The 15991-nt window shown below is 45.1% G+C and overlaps 1 protein-coding gene across 36 annotated transcripts in view; it reads right to left on the reverse strand.

The window, feature by feature from the left end:
- The window catches only part of nrxn1a (neurexin 1a), a 67594-nt gene extending 63479 nt beyond the window's left edge, over window positions 1-4115 (reverse strand). For all 36 annotated transcript variants that reach the window (XM_036955809.1, XM_036955802.1, XM_036955810.1 and 33 more), the window contains exons 1-2: window positions 3841-4115; window positions 1729-3031 (exon numbers count right to left, since the gene is read on the reverse strand). In XM_036955809.1, the coding sequence (XP_036811704.1) occupies window positions 1729-2473 (745 nt within the window). In that variant the 5' untranslated portion in view covers window positions 2474-3031; window positions 3841-4115. The remainder of the gene's footprint in view (window positions 1-1728; window positions 3032-3840) is intronic.
- Between the last annotated feature and the right edge of the window lie 11876 nt (window positions 4116-15991).

Consider the following 15991-nt stretch of genomic DNA (forward strand, 5'->3'; position numbering starts at 1 on the left):
CTAGGATCTACTAACCACCACTAGGATCAACCCACTACCACTAGGATATTCTGACCACCAGGATCTACTAACCCCTACTAGGATATTCTGACCACCACTAGGATCTACTGACCACCACTAGGATCTACTGACCACCACTAGGATCTACTGACAACCAGTAGGATCTACTGACCACCACTAGGATCAACCCACCACTACTAGGATCTACTGACCACCACTAGGATCTACTGACCACCACTAGGATCAACCCACCACCACTAGGATCTACTGACCACCACTAGGATCTACTAACCACCACTAGGATCAACCCACTACCACTAGGATATTCTGACCACCAGGATCTACTAACCCCTACTAGGATATTCTGACAACCAGGATCTACTAACCCCTACTAGGATATTATAACCACCAGGATCTACTAACCCCTACTAGGATATTCTGACCACCACTAGGATCTACTGACTACCACTAGGATCTACTGACCACCACTAGGCTCTTCTGATCACCACTAGGATCTACTAACCACCACTAGGATCTACCAACCACCACTAGGATCTGCTGACCACCACTAGGATCTACTGACCACCACTAGGATCTACTGACAACCAATAGGATCTACTGACCACCACTAGGATCAACCCACCACCACTAGGATCGACTGACCACCACTAGGATCTACTGACAACCAATAGGATCTACTGACCACCACTAGGATCAACCCACCACCACTAGGATCAACCCACCACCACTAGGATCTACTGACCACCACTAGGATCTACTGACCACCACTAGGATCTTCTGACCATCAGGATCTACTAACCACCACCAGGATCTTCTGACCACCACTAGGATCTACAGACTACGACTAGGATCTACTGACCACCACTAGGGTTTTCTGATCACCACTAGGATCTACTGACTACCTCTACAATCTACTAACCACCACTAGGATCTACTGACCACCACTAGGATCTACTAACCACCACTGTATAGGACAGGGAGAATGGCTGGTGCTGTGATTCACTATGTAACAGTCATATTAAAGATATGGGTTTCAATGTTCTACACTATATACTACAAATAACACCAGTAGTTTAAATCTGTGTGTAGGGGAGGTCTGTGTGTATGTGTGCGCAGGGCTGGCTCGTGGCATAAGCGACATAAGCGGTCGCTTAGGGCCTCCGTCGAGGTCTCAACATACTATTGAGAGTTAGAATAGTAGAATACACAAGGTTGGAAATTTGGTTGTGCATCAGCAATTTTTAGCCATGTCAGCTAACAATGTATAGATTGTTAAGTTAGTCTAGCCAGTTATCTAAACTTGTAGGAATCATGTCTGAATACCGATCAGGCACTTGCTCAGGGACCCTGACCTCCAGGGGGCCCCCACTGATTTTGTTAGTCACTCTCACTCATATATCATTTACATGGCATAAGTCATGGCAAAATGTGTACAATTGCAGAAAATGTGTTATAGAATTGCTAAATGTTCTCTCCGTCCATGGCAAAATGTGTAGAACTGCAGAAAACTTGCAATAAAACTGCAACCTTTTTCGTGTCAAGAGGGGGGACACAATTATTTTGTTTTCCACTTGGTAGGGCACCACCCAACCAAATATCGCTTAGGGCCCCCAAAAGGCTAGAGCCGGCCCTGTGTGTGTGTGTTTTTAAATGTGTGTGCGAGATGAAATCACAACGTTTCAAGGTAGGGTTTGGGTAAGGCCTTACCTTCGCTGCAGTCGTTGCCTTTGTAGCCGGTGTCGGTACAGTCGCAAACGTTCTTCTGCTCGACGACAGAACACACCCCTCCATTCTGACACATGTGGTCCGGCCCACACCCGTCTCCCCCCATGGTAACGCCCTCCGATCCTTCCATTACAACCGCCGATCCATTGATGGTCACCGAAGTGAGCCAGCCAGCAAAGGGGGCGTGGTCTCTGACGCCAGGGGAAGTGAGGCGGAGAGGGGAGGCGTGGAGCTCTGGGGAAACCCCGCCCATAAAGGTGTGGCTAAACACTGTCATGTCTCTCCGTTTGCTCTTCACCTCTGCCCATCCCTCCATCCTTCCATCCACCTCAAGGCTTGTGTTCCTCCAGTCCCGTTTCACACGAACCACATGCCAGTGTCCGTCACTCACGGCGACCCCGGAACTCACCTCAGCCGGCTCGGCGCAGAAGATGGAGAAGCGTAGGCGGAGTTTCCCGCGCAGCAACAATAGTTCCAGGAAGTCGCAGAATCCTTCGTCGTCAAGGTAAAGCAGCAGTCCGTCCTCACTGTGAGTTCTAACGCTGAACGACAGGATGCTCTCGCAGCACGCGTTCCACACCGGGAACCGCCCCCACTGTCCCGACACCCCCCCAAACTCTAGCACCTCCCCTCTGGATCCCCCAAGGCTACAGAGGCACAGCCAGACACACAGCAGGGGGGCCGCGGCCCACACACACACCGCCATCACACACACGCGCAAACACATACACACAACGCACACACACGCAGACACAAAGGCTAGAGCTGGGCAGCACAAACTACTCTACAACTCATGGTGCAAACATCCTTGAGAGCACCCTTAAGTCTTCTTAGGGCCCTTTCTAGTACCCTACAGTCTTCTTAGCCCCGTTAGTAGCACCCTACACCCTCCATAGGTGTTCCTCTGTCTGCCAGTCAAGTGAGGGAGCTGGCTCCTTATAGAGGTCCAAGTGTTCCCAATGTTAGTCTTCTATCTTCTCGTCTCTGTCGCTCCTCGTTCCTCCTCCACTGTCTTCCTTCAATGGTGTGTGTGTGTGTGTGTGTGTGTGTGTGTGTTAGAGAAATGAGGGGTGCAGTGTGAGAACCATATCGGTGTCTTCGTTGGTGCCTGTTCCCCTCAGAGAGAGAGAGGGAGAATATGGTCATACACTGTCACACACCGTAAACAGAGAGAGACTATCAGAGCATCTCCCCCTCTTTTTTGTCTCTATCAGCGTGGCTTGTGGGTTGAGCACTGTGAGTGTGTCCCTCACTGTCGCTTCATCACTCTTTTCTTTCCAGTGACCTACAGAGGGAAGAGACAGCACTATCACCCTGAGTCAGATACATGTATGGAAACGCACTCTCTCTCTCTCTCTCTCTCTCTCTCTCTCTCTCACACAGTCTTTCCAGACAGTCCTCCTATCACCAATACCATGTGATATACCAGTGAGTCTTTTCAGAAAGATACAGAATATTCAGATGCATTTCATGTGTTGTATAGAACTTATTGTCTGTCAGGTAGAACAGTATAATTTCAGCTCGACTCATTACCTTAATGTCTACAACGTTCTGTACGTTTTACCTCTCTGACGGCAAAAGACATTCCAACATGACCACCTCGTGCCTCCGCAAGGGACTCGGAAGCGGTTTCTCGAGCGATGCGGAGGATGACTCAAATGCGCCTTGTTTATCGAATTATCCCCTTTTTCGCACCATGGGAAAAAAAGGCGCCTCACACCACTCCGGCGTCTGTCTCTCTAGTGATGTGGTTGAGATTAGGGTTCCAAATCACAGTATTGAAAGACGCGGTGAGATGAGAGCAGGTTTAAATATCGATTATCGATCAACGGCCATTCCTCTCTCCTCTCCCCCTCCTAAGAGTCTCCGTGTGTGTGTGTGCGTGCGTAGGCTATTCCTCTCCTCCAGTGAGCTCGAACTCACCCGTTACTCCGAGTTTATATCTACCTCACCTGTGCGAAAAAATCCATACACCAAAAACACTGCTGCGGGAAAACGCCCATATTAGGCTATTCTAATTAAATAGGTACACATAGCCTACAGCAAAGACCTAATACAATACATACACACCGAGATAAAAATGTCTCAGCCTACCTTACACACATCTTCTGGTCGGTGTTGTGGCTACTCATCGATTTTCTCCTTGTCATCTGATAACAATCACCGCGTTGTGAGGGGAGATGCTGAGTGCAGCCAAACCGTTCCCGGTAAATACCTGTTAGATAGGCCTACCGAAACAATCACAGTCTCTTCTCGATCAAACAGACCAGTGGAACCAAACGCATCTCTCTCTCTCTCTCTACGGAGGAGGCGAAGGTGCAGTCTGCTGCTCCGTGCATCACGTGGATGATGAAGGGGAGAGAAGAGGAGGAGAGGATGGGCGGGGCCGCTCTGCTGCAGCACCTTGGACAGCGCGCGCTCACTATCTGAATACCGGAGAGGACTCACGGAATACGGCGGCAACATCCGAATCATTACCCAATTTGCTCTGATAATGACTGTCGGTGTGATAAAGTATTTTCAGAGAATCTAAGGAGAATCATTAATTAATCACTGATTGAGCAAGAGAGACTTCTGAACAGAGAGAACATTCATGGCTCGAGATCGAAAACTGCGGGAGAAAAACAACAGTGGTGTTTCCACGTCACGCTCAAGCGGCGTTCTCCCTTCTGCTCCTGCCATCAATTATCTCGCTCTCTCTTATTTTTCTCCACATCTCTCACACACACACACACACACACACACACACACACACACACACACACACACACACACACACACACACACACACACACACACACACACACACACACACACACACACACACACACACACACACACACACACACACCTCCAACTGTATCTCCAACTTGTTTATTACAGTGAGGTGTGCATTTCGGATTAATCTGTGTAGGCCTATCAGTTCCAGAGAGGGAGTCCCAGCTGAGTCTTGTCCATCAGAACGGTATCTCTGGGTACCATGCCCCAGCTGCTGCCCACTCTTTTTAGCTACATGCACAGCTGCACACACACGATGACTGATTGTGCTTGGAAGTATCTAATTATGTGTTCCTATTGATGCTGTATGCACGCCATTACCCTACGGCCATTTTGATACGAGAACTCCAGGTAAGCTTGTGGGACAGGAAGTGGAAAAGCGCTTTTGACAGGTAATTAAATGTCTATGTGGCCACAGCCTTTTATAAGCTCCTACATTTCAGCATCAACACTGGCTTTACACTGGCTTAACATTCTCTACCTCTCCTTCCCCTCTCTCCATGGCCCTGCCGCTCCCTCCTTCTCTTCCTCCACCCCTCTTCCTCTCCCTCCATCCCCTCCCCCCCCTCCCTCCTTCTCTCTGACAGGCTGACAGTGAGCAGTGACCCCTGACTCTTTGCCCACTCAGCAGAGAGAAGGTCAGGGCACACTGTTTGTGTATGTGTTATTGTGTGTGTGTGTGTGTGTGTGTGTGTGTGTGTGTGTGTTTATGTGAATTGCCGGCAGAGAGAAAATACAGCCAAAAATAAAACCTCAGCTGTCAGCATACAGAGTGAGTGCCAGTATGTGTGTGTGTGTGTGTGTGTCTGTGTCTGTGTGTAAATGCCATATGCAGGTGTTTAGCGGTGCACAGGTCTATATGGGTCAGACAGATACTCCCACTCTCAATGAGACTCAATGGGTGGTCACAAAGAGATGGAGAGAGAGAGAAAGAAAGGGAGTGAGAGACAGAGAGGGAGGTGTGTGTTGTGTGTGTGTGTGTGTGCAAGGGCGGACTGGCCATCTGGCATTTTGGGCAAATGCCAGATGGGCTGGCCCATCTTTAGCTCAGTGGGCCTAACTTAGATTTTTGCGCAAAATTATATTTATCTGGCTAATAATGGGGGCCTCAAGGAAAATAATGGGCCGATTCTTGGTCCCAGTCCGCCCCTGTGTGTGTGTGTCTGACAGGCAAACAGCCCTCTGTAAATGAGATTCAATTTGAGGTTTGCTTCTAATCGTGTTGTAATGAGTTTTTGTGTAGCTCATATATTCACTCATCCCACTTGCCAATAGTGCAAACAGCTACGTGTGCACCCGTGTGTGTTGAGTGTGTGTGGTATTGGAGGTCACCCAAACTCTCATTTATAATGATACTATCGGTGACATTATCGAATGACTGCATGTTCTAGACGCAAATAACAACATAACACAATGCATACACCCACATGCGCAACAACACACACACACACACACACACATGGACAGTATGTTAGGTATAGATCTATAGTTCATTACAACCTTCTACAGATATTAGTATTGATCACCTGACCAACAGATGGAGACTGACAGCAGAGCAGAGAGACCTGTGTATGTGCGTGTGTGTCGGTGTATCCTAATGGAAAGACTATAGATCTATAGTTAATTATAACCTTCATCAGGCCACTTAGCCACCTGCAGGTAAATTTGATTTGATTTATTCGGATCTCCATTAGCCAACACCAATGGCCACAGCTAGTCTTCCTGGGGTCCGACGCATAACGAAAAATACATTACAGACAAAACATATTTGTTTATTTACATACATTTAAAAACATTAACATGTAGTGTGTGTGTGTGTGTGCTTCTATCAGTTACACATACAGTACATAAACACAACAAGGAGGTCACATGGGGGAGCGGCGTTGTGCCTTGAGGTATTGATTTATTCGTTTTTTTAACCAGATTTTCTGTTCACTTGCACTATATGAGATGGGAGATCCATTCACTCATGGCTCTGTGTAATACTGTACGTTTCCTTGAATTTGTTCTTGTCACGGATTCCCCCCTGTACTGCTGCTCATTCCGTGCACCAGCTCCGGAGGTCTACATCACCGGCCTCTAGGCGTCACTGAACTGTTTCATTACGAACACCTGGTTCCCATGTCCGTTGGTCTTGTGAGTACCTGTGCTTTGTGGTTTTGGCTTTCGTGCTGCGTGTACCGTGTACTCGTTATTACGGGTCTGGTCCCCGTGTATTGTTGTGCACTTGTGATTACGGGTCTCGTTCCGTGTATTTATTAGAGGTTTAACCCCGCTCTTTTGTTTGGGTTACATCCCTGTGTTTTTGTTTACGTGTTTGTTTTGGGCTTCGTCCCCGTGCCTTTTCATGGCATGTTGTATTCTTGGGTGTGGTGTCAAAAAACCAGAGCATCTCATTATTATTGACAGACCTCTCCCCATCTTTTACAACCATTGAATCTATATGTTTTGACCATGACAGTTTACAATCTAAGGTAACGCCAAGTAATTTATTATCTTCAACAGCCACACCATTCATTACCAGATTCAGCTGAGGACTAGAACTGAGGGAATGATTTGTACCAAAAACAATGTTCTTAGTTTTAGAAATGTTCAGGCCCAGTTTATTACTGGCCACCCATTCCAAAACTGACTGCAACTCTTTGTTAAGGGTTTCAGTGGCTGAAACATCAGCATACATCTGACACACATGCTTTGTTTAATGCCAGTGGCAGCTCATTGGTAGAAATAGAAACGAGTAGATGGGCTAGAGAGCTGCCCTGCGGCACACCACACTTTACATGCTTGACGTTAGAGAAGCTTCCATTCAAGGAAACCCTTTTGAGTTCTGTAAGATAGATAGCTCTGAATCCACGATATGGCAGAGGTTGAAAAGCCGTAAAACACAAGCTCACAACAACAGCTTATGGTCAATCATATCAAAGGCTGCAATGAAATCTAACTGTACAGCTCCCGCAATCTTTTTATTATTCATTTGTTTCAACCAATCATCAGTCATTTGTGTCAGTGTAGTACATGTTGAACGCCCTTCTCTATAAGCATGCTGAAAGTATGTTGTTATTTGTTTACAGAGAAATAGCATTGTATTTGGTCAAGCACAATTTTTTTTCAACAGTCTGCTAAGAGCTGGCAGCAAGCTGATAGTTCTGCTGTTGGAACCAGTAAATGCCGCTTCACCACTCTTGGGTAGTGGAATGAATTTGGCTTCCCTCCAGGCCTGAGGACAAACACTTTCCTCTAGGCTCAGATCAAAGATATGCCACAGATAGGAGTGGCTATAGAGTCAGCTACCATCCTCAGTAGCTTTCCATCTAAGTTGTCATCTAAGGTTTGTCATTATTGATCAATATTTTTTTATATTTTTTTTACACCTCTGCTACACTAACTTTACAAAATTCAAACTTCCAATGCTTTTCTTTCATTATTCGTTTTTTCTATGCATGAATACGATGGCTCACTGTTAGTTGTTGGCATTTCCTGCCTAAGTGTACCTAATTTGCCTATGAAGTAATAATTAAAATAATTGGCAACATCAAATGGTTTTGTGATGAATAGACCATCTGATTCGATGAAAGATGGAGTTGAATTTGTCTTTCTGCCCATAATTTAATTTAAATACGTTTTTTTTGCCATCATTCTTTATACACTTGTGGACACCTGCTCATCGAACATCTCATTCCAAAATCATGGGTAATAAAATGGAGTTGGTCCCCCCCATTTGCTGCTATAACAGCCTCCACTCTTCTGGGAAGGCTTTCAACTAGATGTTAGAACATTGCTACAGGGACTTGCTTCCATTCAGCCACAAGAGAGTTAGTGAGGTCGGGCACTGATGTTGGGCGATTAGGCCTGGCTCGCAGTCAACGTTCCAATTTATCCCAAAGGTTTTTCGATGGGGTTGAGGTCAGGGCTCTGTGCAGGCCATTCAAGTTCTTTCACACCGTTCGACAAACTATTTCTGTATGGACCTCGCTTTGTGCACCGGGGCCTTGTCATGCTGAAACAGTAAAGGGCCTTCCCCAAACTGTTGCCACAAAGTTGGAAGTACAGAATCGTCTAGTGTCATTGTATGCTGTAGCGTTAATATTTCCCTACACTGGTACTAAGGGGCCTAGCCCGAACCATGAAAAACAGTCCCAGACCATTATTCCTCCTCCACCAAACTTTACAGTTGGCACTATGCACAAGGGCAGGTAGCGTTCTCCTGGCATCCGCCAAATCCAGATTTGTCCGTCGGACTGCCAGATGGTAAAGAGTGGTTCATCTCTCCAGAACGCATTTCCACTGCTCCAGGGCCTAATGACGGCGAGCATTACACCACCCCAGCCAACGCTTGGCATTGCGCATGGTGATCTTAGGCTTCTCAGCCATGGTAACTCATTTCATGAAGCTCCCGACAAACAGTTATTGTGTTGATGTTGCTTCGGAAGTGAGTGTTGCTCCTGAGGACAGACTTTGTTTTACGCACTACGCACTTCAGCACGGTACCATTCTGTGAGCTTGTGTGGTCTACCACTTCGCGGCTGAGCTGTTGTTGCTCCTAGATGTTTCCACTTCACAATAACAGCACTTACAGCTGACCAGGGCAGGAATTTTACAAACTGACTTGTTGGAAAGGTGGCATCCTATGACGGTGCCATATTGAAAGTCAATGACCTCTTCAGTAACGCGATTCTACTGCTAATGTTTGTCTATGGAGATTGCATGGTGGTGTGCTCAATTTGATACACATGTCAGCAACAGGTGTGGTTGTAATAGCTGAATCCACTAATTAATAGCTGAATCCACTAATTATATACTTTTGTATATATAATGTACAGTGGGGCAAAAAAGTATTTAGTCAGCCACCAATTGTGCAAGTTCTCCCACTTAAAAAGATGAGGCCTGTAATTTTCATCATAGGTACAGTTCAACTATGACAGACAAAATGAGGGGGAATAATCCAGAAAATCACATTGTAGGATTTTTAATGAATTTATTTGCAAATTATGGTGGAAAATAAGTATTTGGTCACATACAAACTAGCAAGATTTCTGGTTCTCACAGACCTGTAACTTCTTCTTTAAGAGGCTCCTCTGTCCTCCACTCGTTACCTGTATTAATGGCACCTGTTTGAACTTGTTATCAGTATAAAAGACACCTGTCCACAACCTCAAACAGTCACACTCCAAACTCCACTATGGCCAAGACCAAAGAGCTGTCAAAGGACACCAGAAACAAAATTGTAGATTGTAGACCTGCACCAGGCTGGGAAGACTGAATCTGCAATAGGTAAGCAGCTTGGTTTGAAGAAATCAACTGTGGGAGCAATTATTAGGAAATGGAAGACATACAAGACTACTGATAATCTCCCTCGATCTGGGGCTCCACGCAAGATCTCACCCCGTGGGGTCAAACTGATCACAAGAACGGTGAGCAAAAATCCCAGAACCACACGGGGGGATTTAGTGAATGACCTGCAGAGAGCTGGGACCAAAGTAACAAAGCCTACCATCAACAAGGGCATTGAAGATGAAACGTGGCTGGGTCTTTCAGCATGACAATGATCCCAAACACACCGCCTGGGCAACGAAGGAGTGGCTTCGTAAGAAGCATTTCAAGGTCCTGGAGTGGCCTAGCCAGTCTCCAGATCTCAACCCCATAGAAAATCTTTGGAGGGAGTTGAATGTCCGTGTTGCCCAGCAACAGCCCCAAAACATCACTGCTCTAGAGGAGATCTGCATGGAGGAATGGGCCAACATACCAGCAACAGTGTGTGAAAACCTTGTGAAGACTTACAGAAAACATTTGACCTCTGTCATTGCCAACAAAGGGTATATAACAAAGTATTGAGATAAACTTTTGTTATTGATCAAATACTTATTTTCCACCATAATTTGCAAATAAATTCATAAAAAAATCCTACAATGTGATTTTCTGAATTTTTTTCTCATTTTGTCTGTCATAGTTGAAGTGTACCTATGATGAAAATTACAGGCCTCTCTCATCTTTTTAAGTGGGAGAACTTGCACAATTGGTGGCTGACTAAATTCTTTTTTTGCCCCACTGTATATTGATAGCTTCAAACATAGTAGACAAAAGTATCATTATGTATTATTGATCTTGGCTTTATAATACTTTTTTCTTCTTTTTGTTGAGGTTAGTCACATAATTTCTCAATTTCAGTAAGTCAGCCAGTCAGATGTGCAGCCGGACTTATTAGCCACTCCCTTTGCCCCATCTCTTTCAATTCCTCATCAATCCATGGAGCGTTAACAGTTCTAACAGTCCGTTTCTTAACAGGTGCATGTTTATTAATAATTGGAAGAAGTCAAGTGCAGCATCTGGATGCTACTTATTAAATCACATCAGACCACAAAATATTGGTTGCATGCACATAAGAGTCACAGAAAAATATTTTGTATGATCTCATACACTATTTTAGGCCAAGCTTTTAAAACATTGGCTTTCCTGAATACGGCATCATGAACTTTACCCAGCACCAGGTCATTTTAGCCAAAAACCTGGGTGCCTCTGCTAGGAGGCTGAAACTTGGCCGCAAGTGGATCTTCCAACTAGAGAATAACCCCAAGAACACATTAATGGTTAATTGCATACAATAGAGCTCAGTATTTGTATTTTTTATTTGATAGTCATTTTTCCTCATCTTTATCAAGGGTACCAATCATTTTGGACCTGACTGTATACATACTGTATACAGAGCCTTCAGGAGGTATTCACACCCCTTGAATTTTTCCACATTTTGTTCTGTTACAGCCTGAATTTAAAATGGATAAAACATTGTTTTGTTTTTTTACAACTCACTTACACATAGAATCTCATCATTTCAAAGTGGAATGATGTTTATCGAAATGTTTACTAATTAATAAAAAATGAAATGTCAACACTTTTTGTTATGGCAAGAGTAAATAAGTCCAGGAGTAGAAATGTGCTTAACAAGTCACATAATAAGTTGCATGGACTCACTCTGTGTAATAATAGTGTTTAACATGATTTTTGAATAACAACCCCACATATACAATTATCTGTAAGGTCCCTCAGTGAAGCAGTGAATTTCCAACATAGATTTTAAACCGCAAAGACCTGGGAGGTTTTCCAATGCCTCGCAAAGAAGGGCACCTTTTGGTAGTCATTGAATATCAGACATTGAACATCCATATGAGCATGGTGAAGTTATTAGACATTGGATGGTGTACAATACACTACAAAGATACAGGTGTCCTTCCTAACTCAGTTGCCAGAGAGGAAGGAAACCGTGGCCAATGGTGACTTTAAAACAGTTACAGAGTTAAATGGCTGTGATAGGAGAAAACTGTGGATGGATCAACAATGTTGTAGTTACTCTAGTTACCTAATTGACAGAGTGAAAAGAAGAATAAAAACATACCAAAACATGCATCCTGTTTGCAATAAGCCACTAAAGCAATACTGCAAAACATGTGGCAAAGCAATTCACTTTTTGTCCTGAATATAAAGTATTTTGTGTTCTATTGGATTTGCTCCAAACAGTACTGAGTACCACTCCCCATATTTTCAAGCACAGTGTTCTAAGATGGCGTAGCAGTAAGATGTTTGTCTTTGTCCCATGTAAATATTTTTTTTTTTCCATTTATTTTGTATACATTTCAATCTCTTTTTTCCATTTATGAATTAAATACACCTTCCTGCAACCCGCCTCACCCAATGTGGTACGGATCTGCTATTTTTCTAGACCTTTTCACTGGAACCTCCATCAGAAGGTAGCCATCAGAGGCTAGCCAGCTAATTAGCTACTAGCTTTAAAGTCATTGTTAGCCACTGCTAGCGGTCTATACCTTTAGCTTAGACACCAGCAGCTTTAGCCCGGATAGCCTGGATAATACCTGCCAGTCTGCACAGCGCGATATTAGCCCTGAGCATATCGGACTGCTTTTTTCCCACTACATCACCGGATTCCTACCGCAAGCTCTGGACCATTACACCGGATCATCGCAGCTAGCTAGCTGCTACCGAGTGGCTATTGTGGCTAACGCCCTTGTCCAGAAGCAAGCACCAGCTAGCCTCGAGTTAAGCCCATCTCCCGGCTAGCAAACGAAGTACACCAACTACAATACCTATCTTGCCAATTGGCCTGTACCCATTGTCGACATGGAGCCCCGCCGATCTATCACGACTGGTCTGCTGACGTAATTCGGCCGATGTGCTCTCATCCGGCCTATGTGTTGTGGATGTCGGTGAAGACCCTTCTGCTAGCCCTGGCCCGCTAGCTTCCTGAACACTGTGTCTCCCGCTCGCCTAGCGTAGTAATGACTACCGAACGGCTCCCTGTTTCATCTATTGCTGCTCATTGGACCCTATGATCACTCGGCTTCACAGCTGATACCTGCTGGACTGTTCATTAACACAATACTTCATTTTGTTTATCTGTCAGCCCCAGCTTCGAACTCGGGCCCTGTGTGTAGCCAACTGACCCTCTCTGCCCATTCATCTCCATTTACCCATTGTTGTTGTCTTAGCTGTTTACCCGTTGTTGTCTTTACCCGTTGTTGTCTTAGCTCTCCCAATCAACACCTGTGATTGCTTTATGCCTCACTCTAATGTCAATATGTATTGTATACTGTTGTCTGCACAGCGTGATATTAGCCCTGAGCATATCGGACTGCTTTTTTCCCACTACATCACCGGATTCCTACAGCAAGCTCTGGACCATTACACCGGATCATCGCAGCTAGCTGTGGCTATTGTGGCTAACGCCCTTGTCCAGAAGCAAGCACCAGCTAGCCTCGAGCTAAGCCCATCTCCCGGCTAGCAAACAAAGTACACCAACTACAATACCAACTACAATACCTATTTAGGGTAGCTCTCATTGTTTTATTTTACTGCGGAGCTCCTAGTCCCGCTCAACATTCCTCAAATAGCTCCTCTGTCCCACCCCACACACATGCTGAGACCGCACCTAGCTTGACTGCCTCCTCCAGAGATGCAACCTCTCTCATCAACACTCAATGCCTAGGTTTACCTCCACTGTACTCGCAACCTACCATATCCTTGTCTGTACATTATGCCCTGGATCTATCCTACCACGCCCAGAATTCTGCTCCTTTTATTCTCTGTTCCCAATGCACTAGACGACCAGTTCTTATAGCCTTTACCGTACCCTCATCCTACTCCTCCTCTGTTCCTCTGGTGATGTAGAGGCTAACCCAGGCCCTGTGTTTCTCCAGGCGCTCTCATTTGTTGACTTCTGTAATCGTAAAAGCCTTGGGTTCATGCATGTTAACATCAGAAGCCTCCTCCCTAAGTTTGCTTTATTCACTGCTGTAGCACACTCCACCAAACCCTGATGTCCGTCCATGTCTGAATCCTGGCTTAGGAAGGCCACCAAAAATTCTGAAATTTCCATCCCCAATTACAACATTTTACGCCAAGATAGAACTGCTAAAGGGGGCAGAGTTGCAATCTACTGTAGAGATAGCCTGCAGAGTTCTGTCCTACTATCCAGGTACAGTGCCTTGCGAAAGTATTCGGCCCCCTTGAACTTTGCGACCTTTTGCTACATTTCAGGCTTCAAACATATAATAATTTTGCACGCCCAATTTTTCAGTTTTTGATTTGTTAAAAAAAGTTTGAAATATCCAATAAATGTCGTTCCACTTCATGATTGTGTCCCACTTGTTGTTGATTCTTCACTTTGCGACGTCTTCACACGTCGCAAAGTTCAAGGGGGCCGAATACTTTCGCAAGGCACTGTATATGCCCAAACAGTTCGAGCTACTACTTTTAAAAATCCATCTCTCCAGAAATAAGTCCCTTACTGTCGCCGCTTGTTATAGACCCCCCTCAGCTTCCAGCTGTGCCCTGGACACCATATGTGAATTGATTGCCCCCCATCTATCATCAGATTTCGTACTGTTAGAGTGACCTAAACTGGGATATGTTTAACACCCCGGTCGTCCTACAATCTAAGCTAGATGCCCTCAATCTCACACAAATTATCAAGGAACCTACCAGGTACAACTCCAAATCCGTAAACATGGGCACCCTCATAGATATCATCCTGACCAACTTGCTCTCTAAATACACCTCTGCTGTTTTCAACCAGGATCTCAGCGATCACTGCCTCATTGCCTGTGTCCATTACGAGTCCGCAGTCAAACGACCACCCCTCATCACTGCCAAACACTTCCTAAAACATTTCTGCGAGCAGGCCTTTCTAATCGACCTGGCCCGGGTATCCTGGAAGGATATTGACCGCATCCTGTCAGTAGAGGATGCCTGGTTATTCTTTAAAAGTGCTTTCCTCACCATCTTAAATAAGCATTCAAAAAATGTAGAACTAAGAACAGATATAGCCATTGGTACACTCCAGACTAGACTGCCCTTGACTAGCACAAAAACATCCTTTGGTGTACTGCACTAGCATCGAATAGTCCCCGCGATATGCAACTTTTCAGGAAGTCAGGAACCAATATACACAGTCAGTTAAGAAAGCAAAGGCTAGCTTTTTCAAACGGAAATTTGCATCCTGCAGCACTAATTCCAAAAGGTTTTGGGACACTGTAAAGTCCATGGAGAATAAGACTACCTTCTCCCAGATGCCCATTGCACTGAGGCTAGGAAACACTGTTTCCACCGATAAATCCACAATAATCGAGAATTTCAATAAGCATTTCTCTACAGCTGGCCATGCTTTCCACCTGGCTACCCCAACCACGGCCAACAGCTCTGCACCCCCCGCATAAACTGGCCCAAGTCCCCCCCCCCCGCTTCTCCTTCACCCAAATCCAGACAGCTGATGTTCTGATAGAGGTGCAAAATCTGGATCCCTACAAATCAGCTGGGTTAGACAAATTATGCGCTGCCTTTGTTGCAGCCCCTATTACTAGTCTGTTCAACCTCTCTTTCGTATCGTCTGAGATTCCTAAAGATTGGAAAGCAGCTGCATTCATCCTCCTCTTCAAAGGGGGAGACACTCTAGACCCAAACTGTTACAGACCTATATCCATCCCACCCGTAACACGCGCTCCAGCAGGTGTATCTCACTGATCATCCCTAAAGCCAACACCTCATTTGGCCGCCTTACGTTCCAGTTCTCTGCTGCCTGTGACTGGAACGAATTGCAAAAACTTTTATCTCCCTCACCAACTTCAAACATCTGCTATCTGAGCAGCTAACCGATCGCTGCAGCTGTACATAGTCTATCGGTAAATAGCCCACCCATTTTTACCTACCTCATCCCCATACTGTTTTTATTTATTTACTTTTCTGCTCTTTTGCACACCAATATCGCTACCTGTACATGACCATCTGATCATTTATCACTCCAGTGTTAATCTGCAAAATTGTAATTATTCGCCTACCGCCTCATGCCTTTTGCACACAATGTATATAGACTCTCCTTTTTTTCTACTGTGTTATTGACTTGTTAATTGTTTACTCCATGTGTAACTCTGTGTTGTCTGTTCACACTGCTATGCTTTATCTTGGC

Source organism: Oncorhynchus mykiss, chromosome 20 (genome assembly GCF_013265735.2).
Source record: "Oncorhynchus mykiss isolate Arlee chromosome 20, USDA_OmykA_1.1, whole genome shotgun sequence".
Classification (NCBI taxonomy): domain Eukaryota; kingdom Metazoa; phylum Chordata; class Actinopteri; order Salmoniformes; family Salmonidae; genus Oncorhynchus; species Oncorhynchus mykiss.